The sequence below is a fragment of the Peromyscus californicus genome, unplaced genomic scaffold, assembly GCF_007827085.1.
Source record: "Peromyscus californicus insignis strain IS unplaced genomic scaffold, ASM782708v3 Scaffold_21__1_contigs__length_65335640, whole genome shotgun sequence".
Classification (NCBI taxonomy): Eukaryota; Metazoa; Chordata; class Mammalia; order Rodentia; family Cricetidae; genus Peromyscus; species Peromyscus californicus.
In genome coordinates, this window is record NW_026294514.1 from 17,244,394 (window position 1) to 17,267,215 (window position 22,822).

General features: G+C 42.4%; 1 protein-coding gene across 3 annotated transcripts; it reads left to right on the forward strand.

The window, feature by feature from the left end:
* The first annotated feature begins 8,338 nt into the window (after positions 1-8,338).
* Fam237a (family with sequence similarity 237 member A) lies at positions 8,339-21,754 on the forward strand. Of its 3 annotated transcripts, none has more exons than XM_052749652.1 (3): positions 8,339-14,913; positions 16,070-16,494; positions 20,582-21,754. In XM_052749652.1, exons 2-3 carry the CDS (start codon positions 16,080-16,082, stop codon positions 20,731-20,733), a joined length of 567 nt encoding a protein of 188 aa, XP_052605612.1. In that variant the 5' UTR covers positions 8,339-14,913; positions 16,070-16,079; the 3' UTR covers positions 20,734-21,754. The 3 variants fall into 3 exon arrangements, with proteins under 3 accessions (XP_052605612.1, XP_052605611.1, XP_052605610.1); XM_052749651.1 differs by having other exon boundaries at positions 8,339-14,607; XM_052749650.1 differs by lacking the exon at positions 8,339-14,913 and having other exon boundaries at positions 16,027-16,494.
* Positions 21,755-22,822: the final 1,068 nt, after the last annotated feature.

Below are 22,822 nucleotides of genomic sequence, written 5' to 3' on the forward strand. Positions count from 1 at the left end.
TATTGTTCACGAGAACAAAATTTATTCAGAGAGGATGAATTAGATCCTCCTTCTGAATATGCTACAGAATGAATAGTAGGTTTTTATAGAGGACAACACAAAACCAGTCACTAAGGAAAATGGGATATATGAAAAAGAAAAGTTTAGAATGAAAGAGTTTTGATAATATCGCAGCAGAGCAAGACCAATTTTAAAAAGAAACATTTACTTCTACTACTATGACTATAATTGAATTTTTTTGAGGCTGAAGCTGAAATGATAGCATTGTGACTTTCTAAAATGCAATGCAATGACACTCCAGTGCTTATTAGAGCCAATTTGGATTTATCAGCAGACTAGTTGTTTATCAATAAAATTACAATAGCTCTTAGCAGAAAAATATTATTCTGGGTCACCATGACACAAAAAGAGAAGAGGGCAGAGATGGGACACAAAGAAAGTTGTTATCAAGCTCAAGTCTTCAAATGACAGCCTCAGAACCATTCACAGAAGAGGTGAGATGCTTAAGATAGCTCATTGGGCACTAAGTATTTGGAGAGATGTGAATTGAAAATAAGAAATAAAAGGAGAATGTAGAAAGGGATTCACACAAGGTCATGGCTCTGATTGAATGGCATTGAGTTTTCAGAAAGTTCTATAGCCTTTCCTTTCAATGTTTTGTGGGAAGGCATAAAATAAGCCATATTCAATCTGCCATGATGAGAGATGAAGAAATTATTTTTTTTTGTTCATTGAAGTTGGAAAATAAGAGCAAGCCTTGTATTTATATGAGACCATCCACTCAGATGAAAGGAGGAAACAGAATCAATTTAGCTCATTTGGGCTTTGTTCTCGGGCTCTATACTGAGTGGACTGCTGCCATATGTAGTAAAAAGCCTCCAGCTTTTTACAGACGAATGAGTTGTGGACAAGCATCCCTGGAAGTTCTTAGGCTTCCTGCGTCTGTAGAATTTCATTTCCCAGAAAGCCAAACAACTGGTACATCAATCAACTGCACATCATTTTTATTAGCAGACTATCACAAACATTTGCAATACATGTTATCTCTCTGGCTGACTTGCCTGCAATAAATTATATTCTTTCCCAGTGCTGGGAAAGAAAACCAAGGCTTTGTCTGTGCCAGGCAGGTGCTCGACTATTGAGCTACATGTCCAGTCCTCCCTCAGTATGAAGGCAGTTTGACAAATAGCTTTACAATTTGTTTGGTTATGATACACACACACACACACATGCACTTTTTAATGTATATATATATATATATATATATATATATATATATGTGCACTTTTATTATAGCCTTTCACTTAAAACAAATACATTTCATAAAACATGATCATTGTCTGTATTACTCATTTTCTCAATGCTGTAACAAACTACCTGATAAGAAGCAACTTATAGGTGGGAGAGTTCATTTCAGTTCACAACTTAAGACAGGTTGCAGTCCACCATGGCGGGGTAGGCATATCAGCAGGAATGAGAGGTAGCTAGTCATATTGCTTCCTCAGCCAGAAAGGGGAGCTCGGGCAGGAGGTAGGGCTAGGCTATCAAACCTCTAGACCCACCCCCCAGTTCACTTACTTCTTGTGGTGGGGTATCACTTACAAAAACTTCCCTAATCTTCCAAAACAGCATCACCAACTGGAAACCAAGTGTTTCCCACAGGAGACTGTGAGAAACACTTCACATTCAAACCCTGACAGCATCTAGAACCGAACCCCTTGCACAAAAAGTGATTGGCAGCTAAAAATATTAGTGAGAGTTTGCTTTTGAAAGGAGGGTGCCCCCTTCCCCACCACAGAAGAATGAAACCCTGGAAATATCCCTGGAAAAACTATCCCAACCCTGTATGACTCTCCCTGCCTCGGGAATCAAACCCTTAACTATTCAGTGTGCAGGAAGCTGCTGGCTGGAGAAAGTATTAGATGGCCTACTCCTTGTTCTGGGATCATTTTAGAGTCAGAGAAAAGTGGAAAGTCTGGAAAGTTCTGTGCAATGTTTGAACCACAGTTCTTTAGAAAATTTTTAAGTAAGTCAGACTTGGAAATGTGATTTTTTTAAAAAAAAAAAAAGTGTTCAAGACTGACAGTGTTTGCTTAGCTTGCTTGAAGCCTGGGGTCTACTCTTAGCACTACATAAAACTTGGTGTGGTGCACACCTTTAATCCCAGCATTCAGGAAGCAGAGGCAGGAGGATCAGAAGTCTAAAGTCATCCTCTGCTCTCAAGCTGAGTTCAAGGTCCGAGTTTCCCAAGACCCAGTCTCTAATGAGTGAATGAATGGATAAATAAGTAACTAAATAATCACACAAGTAGATGAAAATTTAAGGTAGCCAGCCCAAGTGGTCATGGGTCTGCTAGCAGATGGACATGGCTTTAACTTTATTTCTGCTCTTCTGATTGGCTCTCCTGGAGTTTTAGGTATGAGATCTTTTCAATCAAGAAAGTTAAGGAGGAAATTCTGTATTCTTCCAACCAGTAGCTTACCCAAACCTGCTGGGCATCAAATGATGAAACGTCTAACACAGATGTGTCTTGGTGAGTGTTTGCCTGGCATCTTTCTGATCCTGAAATAGATCAATGCAGTGATCTATAAAAGAGTAGAACATTCTACACTCTTCACTTGTGGCATCCAGCTAATGAGGAACAGATATCAAACCAGAAACACAAGAAACATTTTGAAATCATTTTTTTTCTTCTCCTTGCTGGTAATGAAACTAGTGTTTCCAGAGGCAGTCAATTTTTTTAATTGAAATGTTGGATCAGGTTTGTAAGCTAAAAACAAACAAAACAAAACAACAACAACAACAAAAACTCAAACACCTCAGATGTAGGAAATAGTAAACTTTCATTGGCATTTAATTGTTATCTCAGCTGATGTAACAACCCTGTCCAGAAGCCTTTTGCATTGTTGTTTGATCAAAACCATGGGTGAATGAAGTTCTGGTAAGTCATTTATGACTCTTAGTTTGAATATGAGACCTACACATGGGCTGGAGGAACTAGTATTTTATAAATAATATTTATTTATCATATGAATACTTATTATGTGTATAATAAATAATTTGATTTAGGTTATTGTGACAGTGTTAATTGTCAACTTAACGGAATCTAGAATCACATGGAAAATGGGTCTTTGGGCATGCCTGTAGGGGATTATTTTGACATGGAAAGACCCATGTTAACCGTAGGTAGTCCCATTCTCCCAGAGCAGGGAATCCTGGACTGTGTAATATGGATAAAGCAAGCTGACCACTAACCTGTGTTTATTATTGCTTTGGCTCCTAATCAGGGATGAATTGTGACCAGCTCCCTCAAGGTCCTGCTGCTGAGAGCTTGCCATTGTGACAGACTGTAACCTTGAGCTGTAAGCCAAAAAAAACCCCTTTCTTTCTTAGGTTGCTTCTGTCGGCATAGAGAAACTAAGAGAGACAGGAAGTGCAGCTACATCAGGAGCAGGAGCCTAAAAGGAGAAATGTACTCTTTTTTAGGAGCTTCCGGCTTTCAGGTGAGGTGGGTCACCCTATGTGTGGCTGAGTTTTTCATGAATGTTTGTGTGTGGCGGGGGGATGTAGGACAGGGGCTGGGCTGCAGGACAGGGGCTGGGCTACGGAGAGGCAGATGCTAGAGAGGCCTGTGTTCACCACATACTTTGGGGACATTTCTGTGGTTTCAGATATGTATGTCTAATGACACTTGAAATCTGGCTGACACAGTCAATTTGATAAGAACAAGGGACTGCGATTGTGTTCAAATGAATCTTGATGCAGTTTCAAAGCATGGGGATCTAAAAAAGTTGGAAGGACTGAACTTGGTTTTGCTTTCACAGCCCCATTTTCCCCCTTGATCTCTATCATAATGCTGCCCATGATTTTACGGCCTTCATCTCTCTCTTTGTCCCCTTTTACGTGTTCTTATTGATTTTTTACTTAAGTAAAGTTGGCTTCCCCCGCAAGAACAAAGACTTTGCCTCTCTTGACTATTGACGCATCCTCTTATGTCTGCGATGGTGAATACCACCGTCTCTCTGCACACGCAGATAAAATATTGAACAAATAAATTACTTTGGTACGGGTGTGTGTCACTCCATTGTGTGGCCCTGTTCTTTGCACTTTCTTTTTTTAAGCTGAGTTCTCTGCTAGCTTGTGGATTCATCAGTAATTTAAGACTTACCTCGGTGCCCTTTGCTGACACTCAGCAGAGGACATGTTTGGAAGCAGTGAGTGAGTACTGAGTCATATCAATAGCCTCTGACTTACAAAGGCATGTGGATGGACTACCTTGCTCACTGTCCTAACCACTCCAGAGAAGCAGCCATGGCTTAGATGACTACAGGGAATCCATAGTGACTGCTGTCATCCCATGAGGGGCAGGGGCTTAGGGCACTGTGTGATGCATTTCTGTCCCCACCCCTGTTTTATTAACACTAGTTAGATAGCTACATATTCTAATGGAGGATGTCCTAAATAATAAAATTCTATTTTCAGTGAGTGAGTTTTTCCCTCATCTATTTTATGTGGGGGATAAAGAACACAATCTGAGGACCTTCTGTAAACGGCATTGACTTTTTTCTCCTTCTCTTCCTCCTCCTCTTCATTTATTTATTTGAAATGTAAACGATGGCCTGTGCCTGTAATCCTGAAACCCAGGGGGGGCCAAGGCAGGAGGATTTCAAGAATAAGAAAAGTTCCACCTTTAGGATCAGGGAAATTGTGATCTAAGAGCTGGATCAGCAACAAAAGAATTGTCCTAACTTAGACTTAGACTTGAGCTTTGTTGGTTGCGTCGTTTCCAATTAGCTCACATTGTCTTGTGGGGTTTGCCTTGTGAACTGGAAACAGTTATTCCCAAGTCCCCAAACAACATGCTTTACCGCTCCCATTTGGAGCTCTTACCCTCCTGACATGCTTATGTTTATTAACGACCATGTGTTATAGTTGTACCACATGGATGGGAAGCCCAAGCCCATTGATGAAGTTATGAAAATGCTTTTACTTTCTTGATTTAAATTGGATAGGAAAGTCAAGAGAATCACAGAAATGCAGACCCTGGTATCCATCCTTGGGCCACTGGACTAACAGCCACAGCCACTTGCTTCCTGTCGTATAATATCAGAGGAACCAGCCTTAATATTATACATCCCAGGGGCTCAGGAGAGAGAAACTATGAACGGCGAGGACTGTTTTTGAAAGTAGAATCTCAGCACACCGAGCTCTTAGTCCAGTCATTTATTCTTCCAAATCTTCTTCTTGGTTCTCCCGTGCCCTGGGAGTCCCGGTATTTACACACTTACAAGCAGTAATTCCTTGGCAGTGCAAAGCCAGGCTTCCAGGGTCAAACGGAGGGGTGATAAGAATCACATAGAGGGGCAGTAATTGTTAATTATCATTTGCAACCCAAAAGGGAAGTGACTAATGGAGAAATGAATTAACTAAAGGCTAAATTTGGGTAATTATCTAAGAAGAGAGATCTTATGTGCTTAACTATAGTCTTAAACGTGATTGGTAGAAAATGTTAAGAGTCTGTAAGCTGCTAGAAATGGGAGAAAATAAAACTGCCTTCTTTTTCCTGTGGCTCCTATCTGTCCAAGCTATCTGCCGTTTTTCTTTTTTTCTGCAGGGTGGGGGAAGGTGTGCTTGGTCCCTAGGCGGCCTGTGTACAGCTAGATGCTTCTGGTGATAGTTAAAGGGAGATCTGGAACTAGAGGTAAGATTTGGGAAAGGAGGAAGTTAAGCTTAATTGGCACATCCGCCAGACCTTCTCAAACAGGTAGTCAGGATGCTTAAGAGAGTACAGAGGTGTTTCTGATAAGGTACTTTCCTCCGTCTGGGGATGGACCTGGCCGGATGCTGCCAATGACAATAATTACAGGGAGGCTTGAACTGGGGTTCTGGCCGTGCAAAACTGTCAGCGCACAAGGTTATCTAAATATTCCTTTAGGAGAGGGGAAATGGTGCCCAATAAATGATAGAAAAGCTACAACAGCACACAAGAAACTCAGCAGGAAACAGCTGATAATCAAAAGCCAAATATCACCAAGGCTCCTTGAGCCGCAGCTTGACCTCTGGAAGGCCCTTGGCTTCTTCCAGGTATTAGCTTTGTCATAATCAGCTGAAATCCTACTTTGTATATTTTTGCGGCTTGCAGCAGCTTCCAGGCTTAAAAAGAGAAACAAACTCTTTCTCTTTAGGCACCGTGTTCAGATTTTCTGTGAATTAAGACACTCCTGGCTCACACAACATGTCACAAAAATTATCTTAAACTAGATGTAGAATGTTTCTTGTGTTTTGATGATTTAACTTAAATCTTTCTATTGGACATAAAATGTTTTTATTTGGGGAGAAATAACTTTGTGTGTTCATACCTGCCATCTACTTTTAGCATTCCAATATTTCAATTCCATTCCATTTCAGAAGATATGCCTGTAACCACACCAAAGGAATATCCCCATTCAGAAAAAGTATAATTAAAGCTTGAGTACTGAATGAAGAAAAAAAAAAAAAACAAAGCAAAAACAAAAGTGACTGACACTTTGATTCCTTTGCCAAGATACAAGAAAGAAAATTCATCGAAGTTGATCAACTACTCTCACTATTCCAAGCTCAGTTTCCAAACATTGCAGCGATCGGAATCCCGGAGCTCATCATCGATTAGACTCCTGGAGTTCTGCCTGAGACCACAGCCTGGTCCCAGACGGAACTCCAGAAGTCCAATCGACAAGAGAGAGGAGGGGTTCTATGAGCAAGAGATATCGAGTCCATGAGTGGAAAAAGTACAGAGACAACTAGCCAAACTAGTGGAGACACATAAACGGTGGACCAATAGCTGAGGAGCCCCCATGGTACTGGACTAGGCCCTCTAGATAAGCGAGACAGTTGTTTAGTTTGAACTGTTTAGGGGACCCCCAGGCGGTAGGAATGGGACCCATCCCTGGTGCATGAGCCGGCTTTTTGGAGCCCAGTGCCTATGGCGGGAGGCTTTGCGCAGCATTGGTGCAGGGAGGAGGGGCTTGGATCTGCCTCAACTGGGTGTACCAGGCTCTGCTGACTCCCCATGGGAGTCCTTGCCTTGGAGGAGGTGGGAATGGGGGGTGGGTTGAGAGGGAGGGCTGGGGGTGGGAGGAGGGAGGACAGAGGACTCTGTGGCTGATATGTAAAATGAATAGACAATCTCTTAATAAAAAAAAAGTTGCTGCTTGCATAACTGAATTCAGTCAACATCATTTAGAAATTATTATCTGTGCTGAGCGGGAGGCTCAGTTGGTAAAGTGCTTACCATACAATCATGCAATTGTGAGGACCTGAGTTCAGTACCAGCTTCCACATAAAAAGCTGGCATGAGACACTGATCTATAATCTCAGTGCTGGAGGGGCAGAGGCAGGTAGATGCCCAAGCTTGCTGGAAAGCCAGTTTAGCTGAATCAATGAGCTCTGGGATCAATGAGACATTCTGCCTCAAAAAATAAGGTGGAGAGTGATTAAGGGAAATAATGGACATGGACTCCCTATGTGTGTGTGTGTGTGTGTGTGTGTGTGTGTGTGTGTGTGTGTGTGTACATGGAGGAACACCTACGCACTCACATTCAGTGACACCCCCACACACACATGCACATATAAAAACATGCATACTCATGAGGGTGTGCATACTCAGGCACACATACCATTATTATCTGGGTGTTTGCCACCAAGACTGACACACAAACAGACATGGTCCCCACTCAAAGGCATTCACTTTCTGGGAGGAATGGGAAGGTCAGGGAGGGGTGCAGACATACTTGTGTAGCTAGAAGAAGTGGGATAAAACTGCATGGAATCTTGAGGAGAATAGAACAAAGATCCTTAGCCACACAGGAGCTAAGGAAGAGGTCCTCAGCCTAGGAGCCCTGCTCAGGCCGTAAGATGTCTCCTACAGCATCACATAGGTGTGTCCTCATTTGTCTGTTCACAAATGTTTCTTCTGCACAGCAGTCTATGCTTATTCTTGGCCCCTGACTCTTTTTGAGGCTATGAATCCTACATGGTATGGAGGTAGAGATTTTGTATTGTGTTTTATTAATTACTCTTGGGAAAAAAGAGTCTTATTATTAATGAAACCTTCACCCCTTATCATGTTGCCTTGTTAGGTAAACCAACATTAAGAAACAAAAACACGAGCCGGGCGGTGGTGGCGCACGCCTTTAATCCCAGCACTCGGGAGGCAGAGCCAGGCGGATCTCTGTGAGTTCGAGGCCAGCCTGGGCTAACAAGTGAGTTCCAGGAAAAGGCGCAAAGCTACACAGAGAAACCCTGTCTCGAAAAACCAAAAAAAAAAAAAAAAAAAAAAAAAAGAAACAAAAACACTTAAGGGGTAGATATGCAGGGGCACACCTTTAATCCCAGCACTCAAGAGGCAGAGATAGGTGGATCTCTGTGAGTTCAAGGCCAGTAGTTTCTACATGTAGAGTTCTGGGCCACCCAGAGTTACACAGTGAGACCCTGTCTAAACAACAAAATCACTTAAGTTGTGTTGTCCTTTGAAAATGAGGAGGCCAAAAGACAGGATGAATTCAAAAGTTGATACTTGTAATAACTACTCTTGAGTTGCTGATCTCATTGGAATAAATAAAACCAAGGCTAGACAAAGCTGCCAGAGAGTCCCTGTGGGCTTTGTGAGCTTCTGGAAAGAATGGAGAAAAATTTAAGTTCTCACGGATGCACACAGAAAAGAAACCACTGCAACACCTATTGCCACAGCTGTGGCACCACAGCTCTTATTCAGTAACCATTGAGGCGTCTCGACGTGGTCAGTCAGGAATCTATGAATGAACTATTCCTGTACCCCTGGGTAACTTTCCTCTTCCACACCTTTGGAACTGATGTCCAGTATCATCTGACTACTGCACTGCAACTTGTCCTTGTGAATTGGATGACACTTAAGGAGTGACTCATCCACTTAACCCAATGGGCCTTCCAGGAAATTGTTCCTGTTTATTGCTATTTTCAAATGGTGGAGAAGCACACAATAATGAGCGAGAAATAATTTTTGTTTTACTCTCTGATTCCAAGTGTTAAAGAAGCATCCCATTCTTAGAGACTGCCCCATCATTTGCAAACGTAATGTACTGCTGAGGATGCAAACTGTCCACATAACCGCTCTTGGATTCCATTAAAATTAATCGGAAGTCCCTTTTAATGTCTTTGAAAATTGCTTCAAGTGGCAAAAATCAGAAAATCTACCCATGGGGCACATTCAGCTAATTACAATTTGCTTCTCAACTAGTCATTCTTAGCTGTATGCTCCAACTTCATAAAACTCAAACAACCCTGGGTAACAAGAGCTAGACAAACCAGTTATTCACCTAAGTGCAAATAATTTCAAATGACCCTTCATTTCTTCAATATTTCTTTCTTAAAAATGATCTGTATGAGTATTTTGCTTGCTTGTATATCTTACGTATCACTTGTGTGTGTGATACCCATAGAAGCCAGAAGAGGGCATCAGAGCCCCCGGGAACTGGATTTACAGACTGAGCCTCAATGTGGGTGCTGGGAATTGAACCTAAGTCCTCTGGAAGAGCAGCCAGTGTTTTTTAACTGAAGACCCATCTCTCTAGCCCCTCTTCAATATTTTCTAACAATCCAGAGTGGTGTTGTGGTGAACTGAACTTAGATGTATGTTTCTCTGTCTACAGAACCACTTTGTGTTCCCTCCCAGTTGGTATTGGGGAAGAAACAGAGAAATAAGGATAAAGACATCAAGAAGAGGAGAGAGCGACAGGGTGTGTGTCTGTAGGTGCACACCACTTAGTCAGGGCATATAAACTAGAGTGAAGAAAGTTAAGTGGAGACAGGCCATACTCTAACGTTTACCAGTTAAATAACCCTAGAGAAATTGTAACCTAATAAAACAGGAAAGAAGGAAGATCAAAATGATGTCTTCCTTAGAATTACACAGGGCCACATATATAAAAGGATATTTTGTGATTGGTAAGTGCCAACCACATGTGAGTAGAGAGATTCTAGTATGTAAAACTGAAACCATTAGGACAAGACATCATGAAGATGTCAACCTATATGTTCAATGACGGTAAAGTTTTTACTTACATGGTATGATGGCAGTTTCCCCTAAGCTAACTACATGAAATGGGATACCATGTTTATCTAGCAATTATGACTACGACAGTCACATTTGGGATTAAAAAGTCATACATTTTCCCATCTAAAAAATCTCTCCAAATTTTCTTGATAAATTGGGAAGTATAAAATATTTATTATAAGCTGGGTGGTGGTTGCTTATGCCTTTAATCTCAGCACTTGAGAGTCAGAGGTAGGCAGATCTCTAAATTTGAGGCCAACCTGGTCTACAGAGTGAGTTCTAGGACAGCCAGGGCTACAAACACAGAGTTTTGCCCATTGCCTTGTCTAGAAAACAAACAAACAAAAACAAAGAAACACACACACACACACACACACACACACACACACACACACACACACACACTTATCGTAATAGAGTATGTGATAGATAGGATCTTTGTCTAAATAAAAACATTCAAACAACAATTACGTTTTTAAGTACAAATTGTTTAGTTATATTTACGAGGAATGTTTAACTATGAATTCTATTTTAGGGTAGATGTATAAAAGTTTTACTGAAACTCAAAAGTTCCAGTGTCAAGTAATAACATTGAAAAAAAAGGTATCTGAGCAGCCACCACTGTGTCTTAAGATTTTTACTTTGAAGAGTCTTTGCTTCCATTGGCAAGACCTGCTTGGGGCCATCTGGATGGGAGAGCAATGTCTGAGTGTCTTTAAGCAAGGATGGCCGTTTGACTACCTTCATACTTACACGCAAGTAGAAGGCAATGGTAGCAGCCTTTACATTCACTTCTTCTTAGGCCTTTCTTTCAGTAAAGTGTCACTCCATCTGTACAATTGGAGTCTAATCTCTCCATCCCTGACCACAAAGGCCCTGATGGCCAACATCTTCTCCACTCTTTTGATACCCTCTTGTCTTACTTCAGTGAAGCCCTTAGATTCCTTCATTGCCTCAGTCTTTTTCTCTTTATCCTGCCTCTTTTTATCTAACTCATTTACATCCCCGAGCGCCCTTTATCTTTATTACCATCAGCATCTTCTCCTGAATTTTCAGACTGATTTCATGTCATAATGACCATTCTTCTTTTTTGTTCCAGTCAGTTGAACGCCCCAGGAGAACAAGAAAAACCCCAGTATTTGTCATATTTTTGCCACATGTAACATCTTCCCAACTGTTTTCTGTGTATGATTTTATTCTATCCTCAGGAAACCATGAATGAGAGTTTTGCCCATTTTGTAAGCAAGAGGATGGTCTCATAGGGGTTAATCACATTTCTTCAGGTGTAGCATCAGTTCAAAGATACCATCAATCATAGACACCTTGTTATTTTTAAAAGTAAAAGGAAATGCTGCAAATCTAATTGCCAGGGTGCTTCAGTTGACAGATACATTCTGATCTCAGGCATGTTAAGTGTACAAAAAAGTTTTTTTTTTTTTTCTGAGAGTCGGTGAGCTATGACAAGCTTTGAAAGACACACAGATCAAACCCAGGCAACTGGGATCCAGAGAATAATTGCCATAATTATGTTATTCTGCCTCATAAAAACTATTCAGGCATACAAAGTAGCACACTACAAATTCCTGGTCTCATACATTATCTGAGTCTTTGCTTTTGATTTTTAATCTGTCTTCACTCCCAGCCCTTCTTTCCATTCTTGCCTACCATGGTTACTCCAGAGCTCTTCTATTCTCTCTGGACTCTCTACCTATCACTTGCCTCCTTTACTTTTGACCTTCACTAGAAAAATTGGGACTGTCAGTTGTCTCCCTCAGCTGCTTCGTCCCTGTCCTCCATATCACCCATGACACCCATGCCCATAGGCACCCTTTCTTCTTTCCTGTTTCAGAATGCAAGCTGTCTGCCTTTCTTGTAGGTGTTGGCTCCTCTTTTTTCTCTTAACCTTCTGCTTCTCATTTCTGACATTTTTAAATCACCCTTCCCCGATGCTCAACGATGCTTCTCTATTGGGTTCTCTACCTCAGCTGTGATTATGACCAAGATCCAATCCCTAATCTCTATTCCTGTCATCCTCTCTCTGTGTATCAAAATTCTATAGGGAAAGGCTCAGGTACTGTTATCATTTAATAACTTTCCATCCCTGCCTTTGCCCACCACAACTCCACTGACACTGAGATGAAATCACTCTTAGTATTCTCATCAATGACCTTCTATTTTCTTAGATTAAGTGGAAACATCTTCCCTTCATTTTATTCGCATCTTTTACTGAATCTGTGTGATTCAGTTGGCTTCTTCCTACTTGGTGAAAATCTCTTTCATCAACTCCCAAGTGTTTCACACACTGCCCTGACTCTTCTAAGCTCTGTTTCTCAGTTACTTAACCATTGACCTTACCCAAGGTTTTTCCTCAGGCTATCATTAACCTACTTTCCATAATTTTTGATGGTCTAAACAATTGCCTCTATTTGATGAAATCCAAAATTCAGGCTTCTTAGCCATCTAATATGTTTCTCTGTAGTTGCTATATCTCTGCCTACATAGGATCTCCATTGGATGTCACTCATCTCACCCTTAATATGTGCAAGACCCACCCAACCCCATACTTTCCCAAATCTGTTCTTCAAATTTCTTCTCTAAGCCAATGGTAATTCCAAACCTCCAATTATTTAGGCCCCAACTTGGTGTTAACTTTAACCTCTGTCTTTTACTTGCTTTCCCTATAGAGTCCATCAAAACATCTTTTACCTAGAACGGTAGTAGTACCAAGAGTCTGATCCCTTTGCTAGGTTCCATAGGATCTCTCTACGTCTGTGTTCACAGGCTATGCTAAAATGTTCACTTTTTTGGTAAGGATGTTTAAAAGGTAGTGCGTTCCTTGATATCCAGAAAGCAAGACCACAGTCTTATCTCCACACCTACTTGGGGGCAAACAGAAGCAGGTATTATCTGCCCAGTTGAAAGACAGAAACTGAAGTATACTTGGTTCAGTTGAGAGAAGAAGGGAAAACTTAGAGCCCCACTGGACTTCTTCTTCTTCTTCTTCTTCTCCTTCTTCTTCTTCTTCTTCTTCTTCTTCTTCTTCTTCTTCTTCTTCTTCTTCTTCTTCTTCCTCTCCTCCTCTTCCTTCCCCTCCTTCTTCTTCCTCTTCTGTTTTTCTTTAAGATATATTATTTATTTATTATTTTTATTTTTTATTAAGTTTTTTTTAACTCATTTTATATACCAATCACAGATCTCCCTCTTCCATCCTCCTGTCCCCCAACCTTTCCCCTCAACCCACCCCACTCCCTCCTCCAAAAAGGTAAGGCCTCCAATGGGGAGTCAACAGAGCCTGGTACATTTAGTTGAGGCAGGTCCAAGCCCCTTGCCCCTGCATCAAGGCTATGTGAGGTGTTCCACCATAGGTAGTAGGCTCTAAAAAGCCAGCTCATGCACCAGGGATGGATCCTGATCCTACTGCCAGGGGGCCCCTTAAGCAGATCAAGCTACAAAACGCTTATGCAGAGGGAGAAAGAAAACAGCTTTTCTTAATGTTACCTCCGGAGGAGGCTAGTTATCTGAGGCTTCAATAAACCTCACCGTAAGACCCCTAAGTAACCATGGATACTGTCAAGTTGGCACAAAAGCCTTCAGGTAATAGACAGTACAAGAGTTTTTTAGGATGCTGGGCACTTTTAGGAAAGACATGGGAAGGAAGGCCCTTCACCTGAGAGCCCTTATCTGGGAATGTTTTAGTTAAGGTGGGTGCCAATGCCCAGCAATGCCCTTGAGAAAGTGATGGGCTTCATCTTGAGACTAAGATCTTGATTAGCTGAAAGGAAAACAAAAGAAAATCCATCCAAGCTGCTTCTTTTTGGTGATCGAGGATTCTGGGGAGAAATCAGAGAGGGAAAAATAAGGACACCCTCAGTAGCCCAGGCTAAAAACAACAAGGACTCTCTAGCTTGGATCAAGGATGAAGAAGAGTTCATAGCCTCCCGTACTTTGCCTCCATCCACTCCAGGACCTCAGTGGGGATAGGAGAAATTCACAGTCTGGCTGGAATTTGCCCTTGTTTCTTCTCCCGACCCCAATACCTCATGCAGTCCTCCCCTCACACCCTTTGAAACTCAGGCGAGGCACTAGTGAGAAGCCGGGTTGGGGCCTCCACTGTCTCCCAGACAGGAGTCAAGCTGAGCACCAACTTTGCAGCGCTGTGACTCTCCAGGTAGGTAGGTCCTGGGAGCCAGGACACACAAAAGGTGGGCGTGGGCCCTGATTAGGGAGGGGACCTGCAGCCAACCCCCTGGTTCTGAACTCCAAACCTCTGCGGGGGAGGAGCAAGGAGGGTTCTGGAGACTGGAACCGGGACTTGGGGGCGAGAGGCAGTGGCAGTTTGCAGGTCCTTTGACGTAGTCGAGCACTCCCACTGCTTAAGAAGAGGCACGCTGGCACCCAGGACGCGGAAGCTGGGGACAGTCACCTGCTTAAGGAGCAGCTTGAGTGCGTCCTTCCTGCGCACTCGAGGGATCGCGGAGAGTGCAGGTGAGCGCAGAGCGGCGCCCTACAGACCCACAGCAGAGGCGCGGGATGACGAGGTGAGTGGGGGCCGAGATCCTGACCCTGAGGCTCAGCCTGGGCGGGTGAAGCAGCGAGAGCAGGTGCCTGGACCAAAACTCGCCAGCACTGGGTTCTCAACGGAGCGCACAAGGGGACTCCTGCGTTAGCGAGCCCACCCCTCGGAAGCTCCTAAACGGAGCCCCTTTCTGAAAAGTCTTTATCAGCTAGGTTATTAGCACAAGCCCCAGGACACGCCAACTTCAGCACCTCGGATAGCACCTCCTCCTTCTAAAAACTTCACCTGGATAGCAAGGCGGCAACACTTGGACAGAGAAAACCTTTGGGTGCGACTTTGATATTTCAGTTCAATAAATACAATCTTTTCAAGTAAAGCTAATCTGAAAACGATATAAAACTAAAATTTTTGAGTGATCCGCTGTTTCAAACACGACCCTTCAAGGCTAGGTATGTTCAAAGACAGGTTCTGAAATCTTTCTTTAGCAGTGCCTCCGTAAGTCCTGACGCTGAGCAGAGAAGAAAGAGCCTGTCTACTGGTGTTATAATTACTAATTGTGATGTGGAAGTAAGCAGGGTGTGTTTCCCTCCGATATTTCTTTCTTTATGTTGAATTGCTTAACCACGATACACATTTTGTGTAGTTGGGGAATAATCAGATCAACTTTTAATTTGGAGGAAATTATAATTTCTATCATCTGAAGGGTGTAATTTCTCATTGCACTTGTCTGAAGTGGGAACGGAAGAACCAGTTAGAGGTGACATGTGGCTGTTCGGATGATTTTATTACAATAGACATCGAGAGCTAGAAAATTTGAGGGAGAGACAAACCATTGTCCTTTAAACTCTTGGGATTCATTGCAGGCTGAGAGAAACTGGAAAGCCTTATCTTTATTAGAGTCCTATCGGGATTGCATGGCATTTAGACTTGCAACATGTTTATCAGCATTACTTTGTCCTTCAGTTTCAAAAGACATTCATCCACACGTTAACCATCAATGACGGATTTATTTCTATTATAATGTCTTGTAAGTTTTCAAAGCTTTTAAAAACTAAGAGTTACTATGAGCATGAAAGCATATAAGGACAAAAGCTATAAAATTCTTAACTGTATGTAGTGTAGTTTTGTGTTTTTTTTTAAAAGGCTGGATTTAAGAGATAAAAAAGTAAAGCCATGTGGCAGAATTTTAGTTTTCGTGTAGTATACTTTTAAGCTGCATTCCAGGGTAAACAGTTTCACTTAGCCATCTCACAAGGAGCACATCTTGGGAATTCTTCTTAGCCTGGCTGTCTTGGTTGTGTACAACCTGGATTGGGAGTAGGTCATCTAGGGAGAATGAGGCTTGTGACATGGGAAGAAGGGGAAGTCTCTTCCTAATTAGTAATGGTGGTGTGTTTCTTCTTGGACAGAGACTCTCAGGGGCAACCTCGTTTCTCTTATGGTGTGGAAAACAAGCCTGGACTGATGTATTTCCATGTGTACAGTTGCAGGACCATGGCTGATCCTGGGACCAGAAGAGGGATCCACTGCCCTCTGAGTCTCACCTGCTCCCTGCTCATTGTGGGAATGTGCTGTGTGTCTCCTGTGTTCTGTCACAGTCAGACAGACCTACTGGCTCTTAACCAAGCTGATCCTCAATGCTGGGAGTCCTCCTCAATGCTCCTCTTGGAAATGCGGAAGCCTCGTGTTTCTAACACTGTTTCTGGCTTTTGGGATTTTATGATCTACCTGAAGTCATCTGAGAACTTGAAGCATGGGGCACTGTTCTGGGATCTGGCCCAACTCTTCTGGGACATCTACGTAGACTGTGTCCTCTCCAGGAACCATGGCTTAGGAAGGAGGGAACTGGCTGGAGAGGAAAAGAAAGAAAAGCAAAGCTCAACAGTGCTGCATTCGGGGATCAAACAAGGTGCATGGCCCTGGCCTGTTGAATTTGTCTATCAAGTGCGATGTGCTAATGTGTGAGGAAGAGAGAATGGCCCTAGGGGAAGCCATTATTACACACAGTCCTTTAAAGGGGTGGATGTCAGGAGAGTTCAATAACAGAATAGCTGTTTATGTCAATGTAGTGGGTCCACTCTAGTACTTCATGTGAAAAGTCATTAGGAAGAGGGAGAAAGAGAGAGAGGGAGAGAGAGAAAGAGAGAGGGAGGGGGAGGGAGAGAGGGGGAAGGGAGAGATAGAGAGAGAGGAAGAGAGACGGAGAGGGGAAGAGGAAGAGGGGGAGAAATAGGGGGAGAGAGAGGGAGAGAGAGAGAGGAAGAGAGAGGGAGAGAGGGACAGAGAGAGAGGAAGAGAGAGGGAGAGGACAGAGAGAGAGGGAGAGAGAGGAGGAGAGATGGAGAGAGAGAGGGAGAGAGAGAGAGAGGGAGGGGGAGAAAGGGGGAGAGAGAGGGGAGGGAGAAAGAGAGAGGGAGGGAAGGGGGAGAGGGGCAATGTATAAATTGCAATGTAAAGATGTAAGGCTTGCCCCAAAATGAAGACTTATTTATTATTTATTGATAACTTGATGTAACTTGGTGTTTTTTTTTTGGTGTGGAAATAATAAGATGTGGGTAGGAGCTGGTGGCAGGGAGATATTTGTAGCATGGGAATTCTTGCCCCCTTTAAAGAGAAAACCAACCATCACTTTCATGCAAATGAAGGAGCATCTTGAGAGACACTTAATTGATGACGCCAAGAGCAAAAATATCAACGACCCTATATTTATTCCTTGTTGCTGTTTGAATGAATCACAAATAAGTAACAAACTTCTACTAAGTAATTAATTTTTAGTAAGTTGTAACTTGTTTCTCTGTGTAGCTTTGCGCCTTTCCTGGGACTCACTTGGTAGCCCAGGCTGGCCTCGAACTCACAGAGATCCGCCTGGCTCTGCCTCCCGAGTGCTGGGATTAAAGGCGTGCGCCACCACCGCCCGGCGTAAGTTGTAACTTCTTGAAAGTTGGGGGACTTTTTTCACCGCAGTGAATACCATATACTAATTCAAATATAGTCTTCTCTAAGGTCTAGGAGAAACGTTTTATATATATATATATATAGTTTATAATCTAACTCCATTAGAGTCTGAGCGAGTGAGCCCCTGTAAGTTATGAGAGACACCTGAGACCTGATCATAGACTTTTCCTCCTTCCTTCTTGGGTGTCTTTTTCCATCCGTAAGTTTCCAAATCTAGTAGCAAGGGCTGTTTAGGTGGAGTTAGAATTATTTGTGTGCTGGTGGAAAATCAAGGCATAACTAAGCTTTACTAGTGAATGTTTAATTGTGAGCACTGTTGTATGTCTCTAAAATGGTTCAGTTGAAGAAACATCTGTCAATAACAGTTCCATAGCTGCTCTCTCCTAAGATTCTTCCAGGGTGCTTCTAAAATACATGGTTTGTTGTAATCTCAGTGACTAAAAATTCCTCATGATTCACTGAGCCAAGAAACCAGACAATCCTCTACTACTATTTATATAAGTAGGTGTAACAGTAACTTCCTCCAGTTCTGCTTCTCAGATGAAATATTCTCTCAGCAGATTTGCTACTGAAGTGAAAATACATGATGGCCATCTTTAAAGGTTGGTTACCAGTATTTTAAAAACATACCTAGCTGAAGCCGCCCAGGCATCAACATCCATTAGTAAGGACCATATATTTTCTTCTTCTGAAGACCCTGATGGTGGTGTGTAAGATCCCATCTACCCCATCAGAGTTAGCTGTTCCTCTCAAGGCACCACTGTTTTCAAATCCCGCCTCCACTTCCCATATTTATGAGACATGTCTACAGAATAAATGAAGGAAATATTATTGTATTCAGCTGAACATGAAAAAAAATATGCCTCTAAAACTTCAGCTCTGGAAGTCACTTTCTGCTCTTCACTGGAGAGTTCAGATGGACTCAGCTGGTCTGCAAACTTTAGGAGAAGTTGATTTGCAGAAGCCAACATTTCCCTCTATGAAAGTTATTTTAATGTTTTGCACAAGCAATTGTTTGAAGATCAGGAAATGAGATTTTTCCATTTGGTTGGTCTAATCACAGTAGGATGGGGTCTCGGGTCAAGGAGATACATGTTTGAAAGTTAAATAGTTACAGGAACACTGTGATTTCCTTTCAAGAAGCCTCACTCAATCTCTAGTGGTTCAAGCTGGCTCTGAATGTACCAGGGTAGATCCTCTAGTGAATTTTGCTTTTGTTCCTGGGGATGGAGTGCTATGAAGTTGCAATGAAAAAGGGGGTGAAGAGGTGTTTGTCCCTGTAGTTCGCAGGGACATCCTAGCATTAGGACATAAGGATATAACTAAAATTACTGCATACGTAATACACAAAAGGGTTCTTGCTCTTACATTTACTTTACAGCCATTTATGAAATCTTCCTGTGAATTATGTTTTGCTAAATTATGTGATCCACGAGATTCTGCTTTTAATATATAACATTTGTCAATATTGCATCAGCAGATCTGAAAACGAAAGATATCAAATAAGTATGGAACCTTGGGAAAGTTAACTTGTGTATTTAATTCTTACTATTTTCACCAGAAAAAGGAGGCTATGGAAAGAATTAGATGGGTCACAAAGTCTCTCCCTGTTCTCTGTTTGTTCGAATGTTCTGGGACTCTATGAAAAGCGTTTATTAATTCTGGAGACACTGGAAAAGCTTTACCCCCAGAACAGGTGACCGAGCTGAATAATGACTGGGACACCATGGCTGTTCATAGCAATGATAAACAGGGACAGAAGAGGCCGGGAATAAGAGTTCTAAAAAGTCTGAGGGCTGCAGATGACGTTGTGAGTAAAGATTCCAAAGATTACTTTTAATCTAGAAAGACACTAACTAATAATAGCTGTATATTGACTAATACCTTTTAAGGAAGCCCTGAATAGGATCCATATACCCAGGTTCCATCTCCAAATTTTGATGAGGTTATGACTCTGGAAAGGTGCAGTCAAGAGGGAGAGAAGAGGTGAGAGGTGATGGAGGAGGGGAGAGGAGAAGGGAAGAGAGGGACTGAGGGAGTGAGGGGATGGGCAGGGCAAGGGCGAGAGACTGATTGATTTAGGATAGTACACTGATAACTCCCAAAGAGAAAACAGCAGACTTCAGGTTCACTCATAAGCCTGTGAAGATGAGGATTTCTCTGAAAATAAAAAGATTTTGAGGTGCAATATTATCTGTGTAAAATTGACACTTTCTTCAACAGATTTTTGCTTTGCCACTAAGAAAGATGGAGAAAGGTGGGGGGGGGGGCAGTCTGCATTCCTAGGGCTGACAGTTTGTATGCTCCCAAACAATTGTGAGCTGTTTTTTCTTGTGGGGGAGGGGGAAGTTGTAATGAGAAAAGTTAAAATTTAGATTTATATAATCTTATGGTGTTTATGATAGGTGCCTAACAAATGTCCATAGTTCTTATTTTTAAACATTACACACAGAAGACCCTGCTTCATTGGTGTGAACAGATCCACAAATGTCTGGTTCTCTGCTTTACTGTACGGAGTTCCCCAAGTTGCATACTCATCAAGCGTCCATCTGTGACTTGATTGTCAGGAAGTGTCACGAGGAGCAGCCAGTGCTGCGGCACAAGACTCTTCATCCCAATATTATTTATTAAAACCACGGAGATAATCCAAATGCCCACAGTAGGGTAATAGTTAAATAAACCCCAGAGTAAGTGTTTCTGGAATAAGGACAACACCCTGTCTGGAAGGTTGTGTTATTGGAGGTTTAAAATGTTTGCTTGATGTTTCTATAGTAAACATATAGTGACTCTTTAAACTTTAAAAATCACACGCTATTTTAATTGACAAATGTTATATAAGTGACAGTAATTTATTTAACTCAGGCCATAGAAGTAAAATTCACAGGACAGAAAACACCGCAAAGACGAGTTTACATATATGTTCTGCCTATATATAGAATCGTGAAGATGGAGTAACAAAAACATCTTTCTTCCCTTGAAGAACAGCAACTAACCTCAGTGTAATGTGGCGACCTTATGAAGCTCCTTTTCTCTACTTCCAGGTGCCTATTCTCAGCTCTTAAGAACCCCTTTCTTAAAGAAGAGAGAGCTGATTGGAGAGTTGATAAGCGTGCACATGCGCAGGCGGGCCTCTAGGGTTGGTGGAAAAGAGAAGCCGGAAGTAAAGAGAAAACAAAGCTACCTTCAGAGCTAACTCGAGCCTTGGAATTAAGAAAAGAAAAAAAAAAAAAGAATATTTTCCTATCAATCATTTATGCATTTGAAGTCAAGTAAATGTCCAGAGGTGAATATCATGCCACGTTCTCTAAGAGTACTTCGTTTTTCAGCGTCTTGGTTGCTAGCCAGTCTCTTCATATGGTGATTACTTCCTGAGCACTCCGCTGTCTACAGAAGCCAAAGAACTTCCTGTCCTTGGGGAGGCCTGGCATCACTGATGAACTAGACGGCCACGCACATTTAGCTTGCATAAACCACGTGCATCACCAGCCATTAACCGACCGCGGCATTGCTTATGAAACTGGTACGGACGGACGACATGCATGAATGGTATTACTTACTGATGGTCTGTGACTCTCGACCTTGTCTGAGAAAATAGTTTTGAATACGGAATGAAGAAGAAACCACGGGGGGAAATAAAACGTTCATCTAATGAAAACAAAATTAATAAAAGCTTTGGCTCCCAACTGGTGTTATTGGATTCTCTTTATTTAAATCTTTAATACTAGCACGAACCGTGTCCAAACTCTAATAAGATAGCATAATTATCTTTCAATTATGTATTTGCTGTTTGATTAAATATTAAAGCTCTATAAGTGGTTATACTTTGCACCAAAAAGCAAAATAAAATGAAAGTGGATGTGATATAAGAAGAACCTGTCAATATTTTTTTCCTTGAAAAACGATCGGCCTGAATGAGCTTCATCACAGCAAAGCCCCATTAACAACTGCCTGTGAGATCTAGACAAGACACTATTTTTACCTCAAATTATTCCCATATTTCTAATATTTCTCTTAAAACACATGCTTGACAAGGAGTTTGAATTTCACATATATTAGCAATTAGTCTCAGGGCAAGTGTCACTGTTTGGGGCCCTCCTCAAACTAGAGAAGTTGTCTAAAGGTTATCAGAAGATGCAGCTTCATTGGAGGATTAGCTGGGTCTTAACAACATGGGATGGACCCCTGAGAAGAGCTGGTGGTGGGTGGTGGGGAGATGCCATGGTGGTGGGTAGTGGGGAGATGCCATGGTGGGTGGTGGGTGAGGAGATGCCATGGTGGTGGGTGGTGGGTAGGGAAATGCCATGGTGGGTGGTGGGTGAGGAGATGCCATGGTGGTGGGTGGTGGGTAGGGAAATGCCATGGTGGGTGGTGGGTGGGGAGATGCCATGGTGGTGGATGGCAGGAGAGATGCCATTGTTGGGGGTAGTGAGGGAGATGACAGCCTTTGGTTTTGGTTGACTGGGAGAAGGAGAACATTAAGAAGCTAGCACTCTGACTACTTTTACACACAGGCTCGTGCTTTGCATCTATCCTGTTTTCTCTAAGGCGTTTCATCAAATTCGTGAAAACACTTTGAAAAGATCATTATCTTTTACAAACTAGTGAAGGGCCGTGGCTCTTGGAGAACATCCCTGCTTTCTCTTCTTCCCTCATCGTGGCGCTCCAAACAGGAGCTGGCAGGGTTTTGGGTGTGTGTGTGTTTTGACTGTGGTAATTGTCCCCCATAATCCCAAAGGGAGCGGCACTATATATTACTAGAAAGTGTGGCCTTGTGGAGTAGGTGTGGTTTTATTGAAGGAAGTGTGTCACTGTGGAGGCAGGCTTTGAGGTCTCATATGTGCTCAAGATACCTACTGTCCAGTGTCACAGACCATTTCCTGTTGCCTCTAAGATGTAGGACTCGAAGCTCCTTCTCCAGCACCACATCTGCCTGCATACTGCCATGCCCCACCATGATGATAATGGACTCAACCTCTGAAACTGTAAGCCAGTCACCCCAACTAAATGTGTTCCTTTATAAGAGTTGCCATGGTCATGGTGTCTCTTCACAGCAATAGGAACCCTAACTAAGACATTGATTTTTTTTTTCCATAAAGGGTCAGGACATGAGTGTTACTGGTTCTGTGGGCTGCCCTGTGCTGCTTGCCATAACGGTTGTCTGCCAAGGTAGAACTGGAGGAAACAGAGCCACACCTGTTCAAAATAGCAGGGTTGCCATCCAGTAAGTGCTCAACGCAGCAGGTTGTGGTCCAGTGAAATGTGGACCCTGTAATTTGAATCCA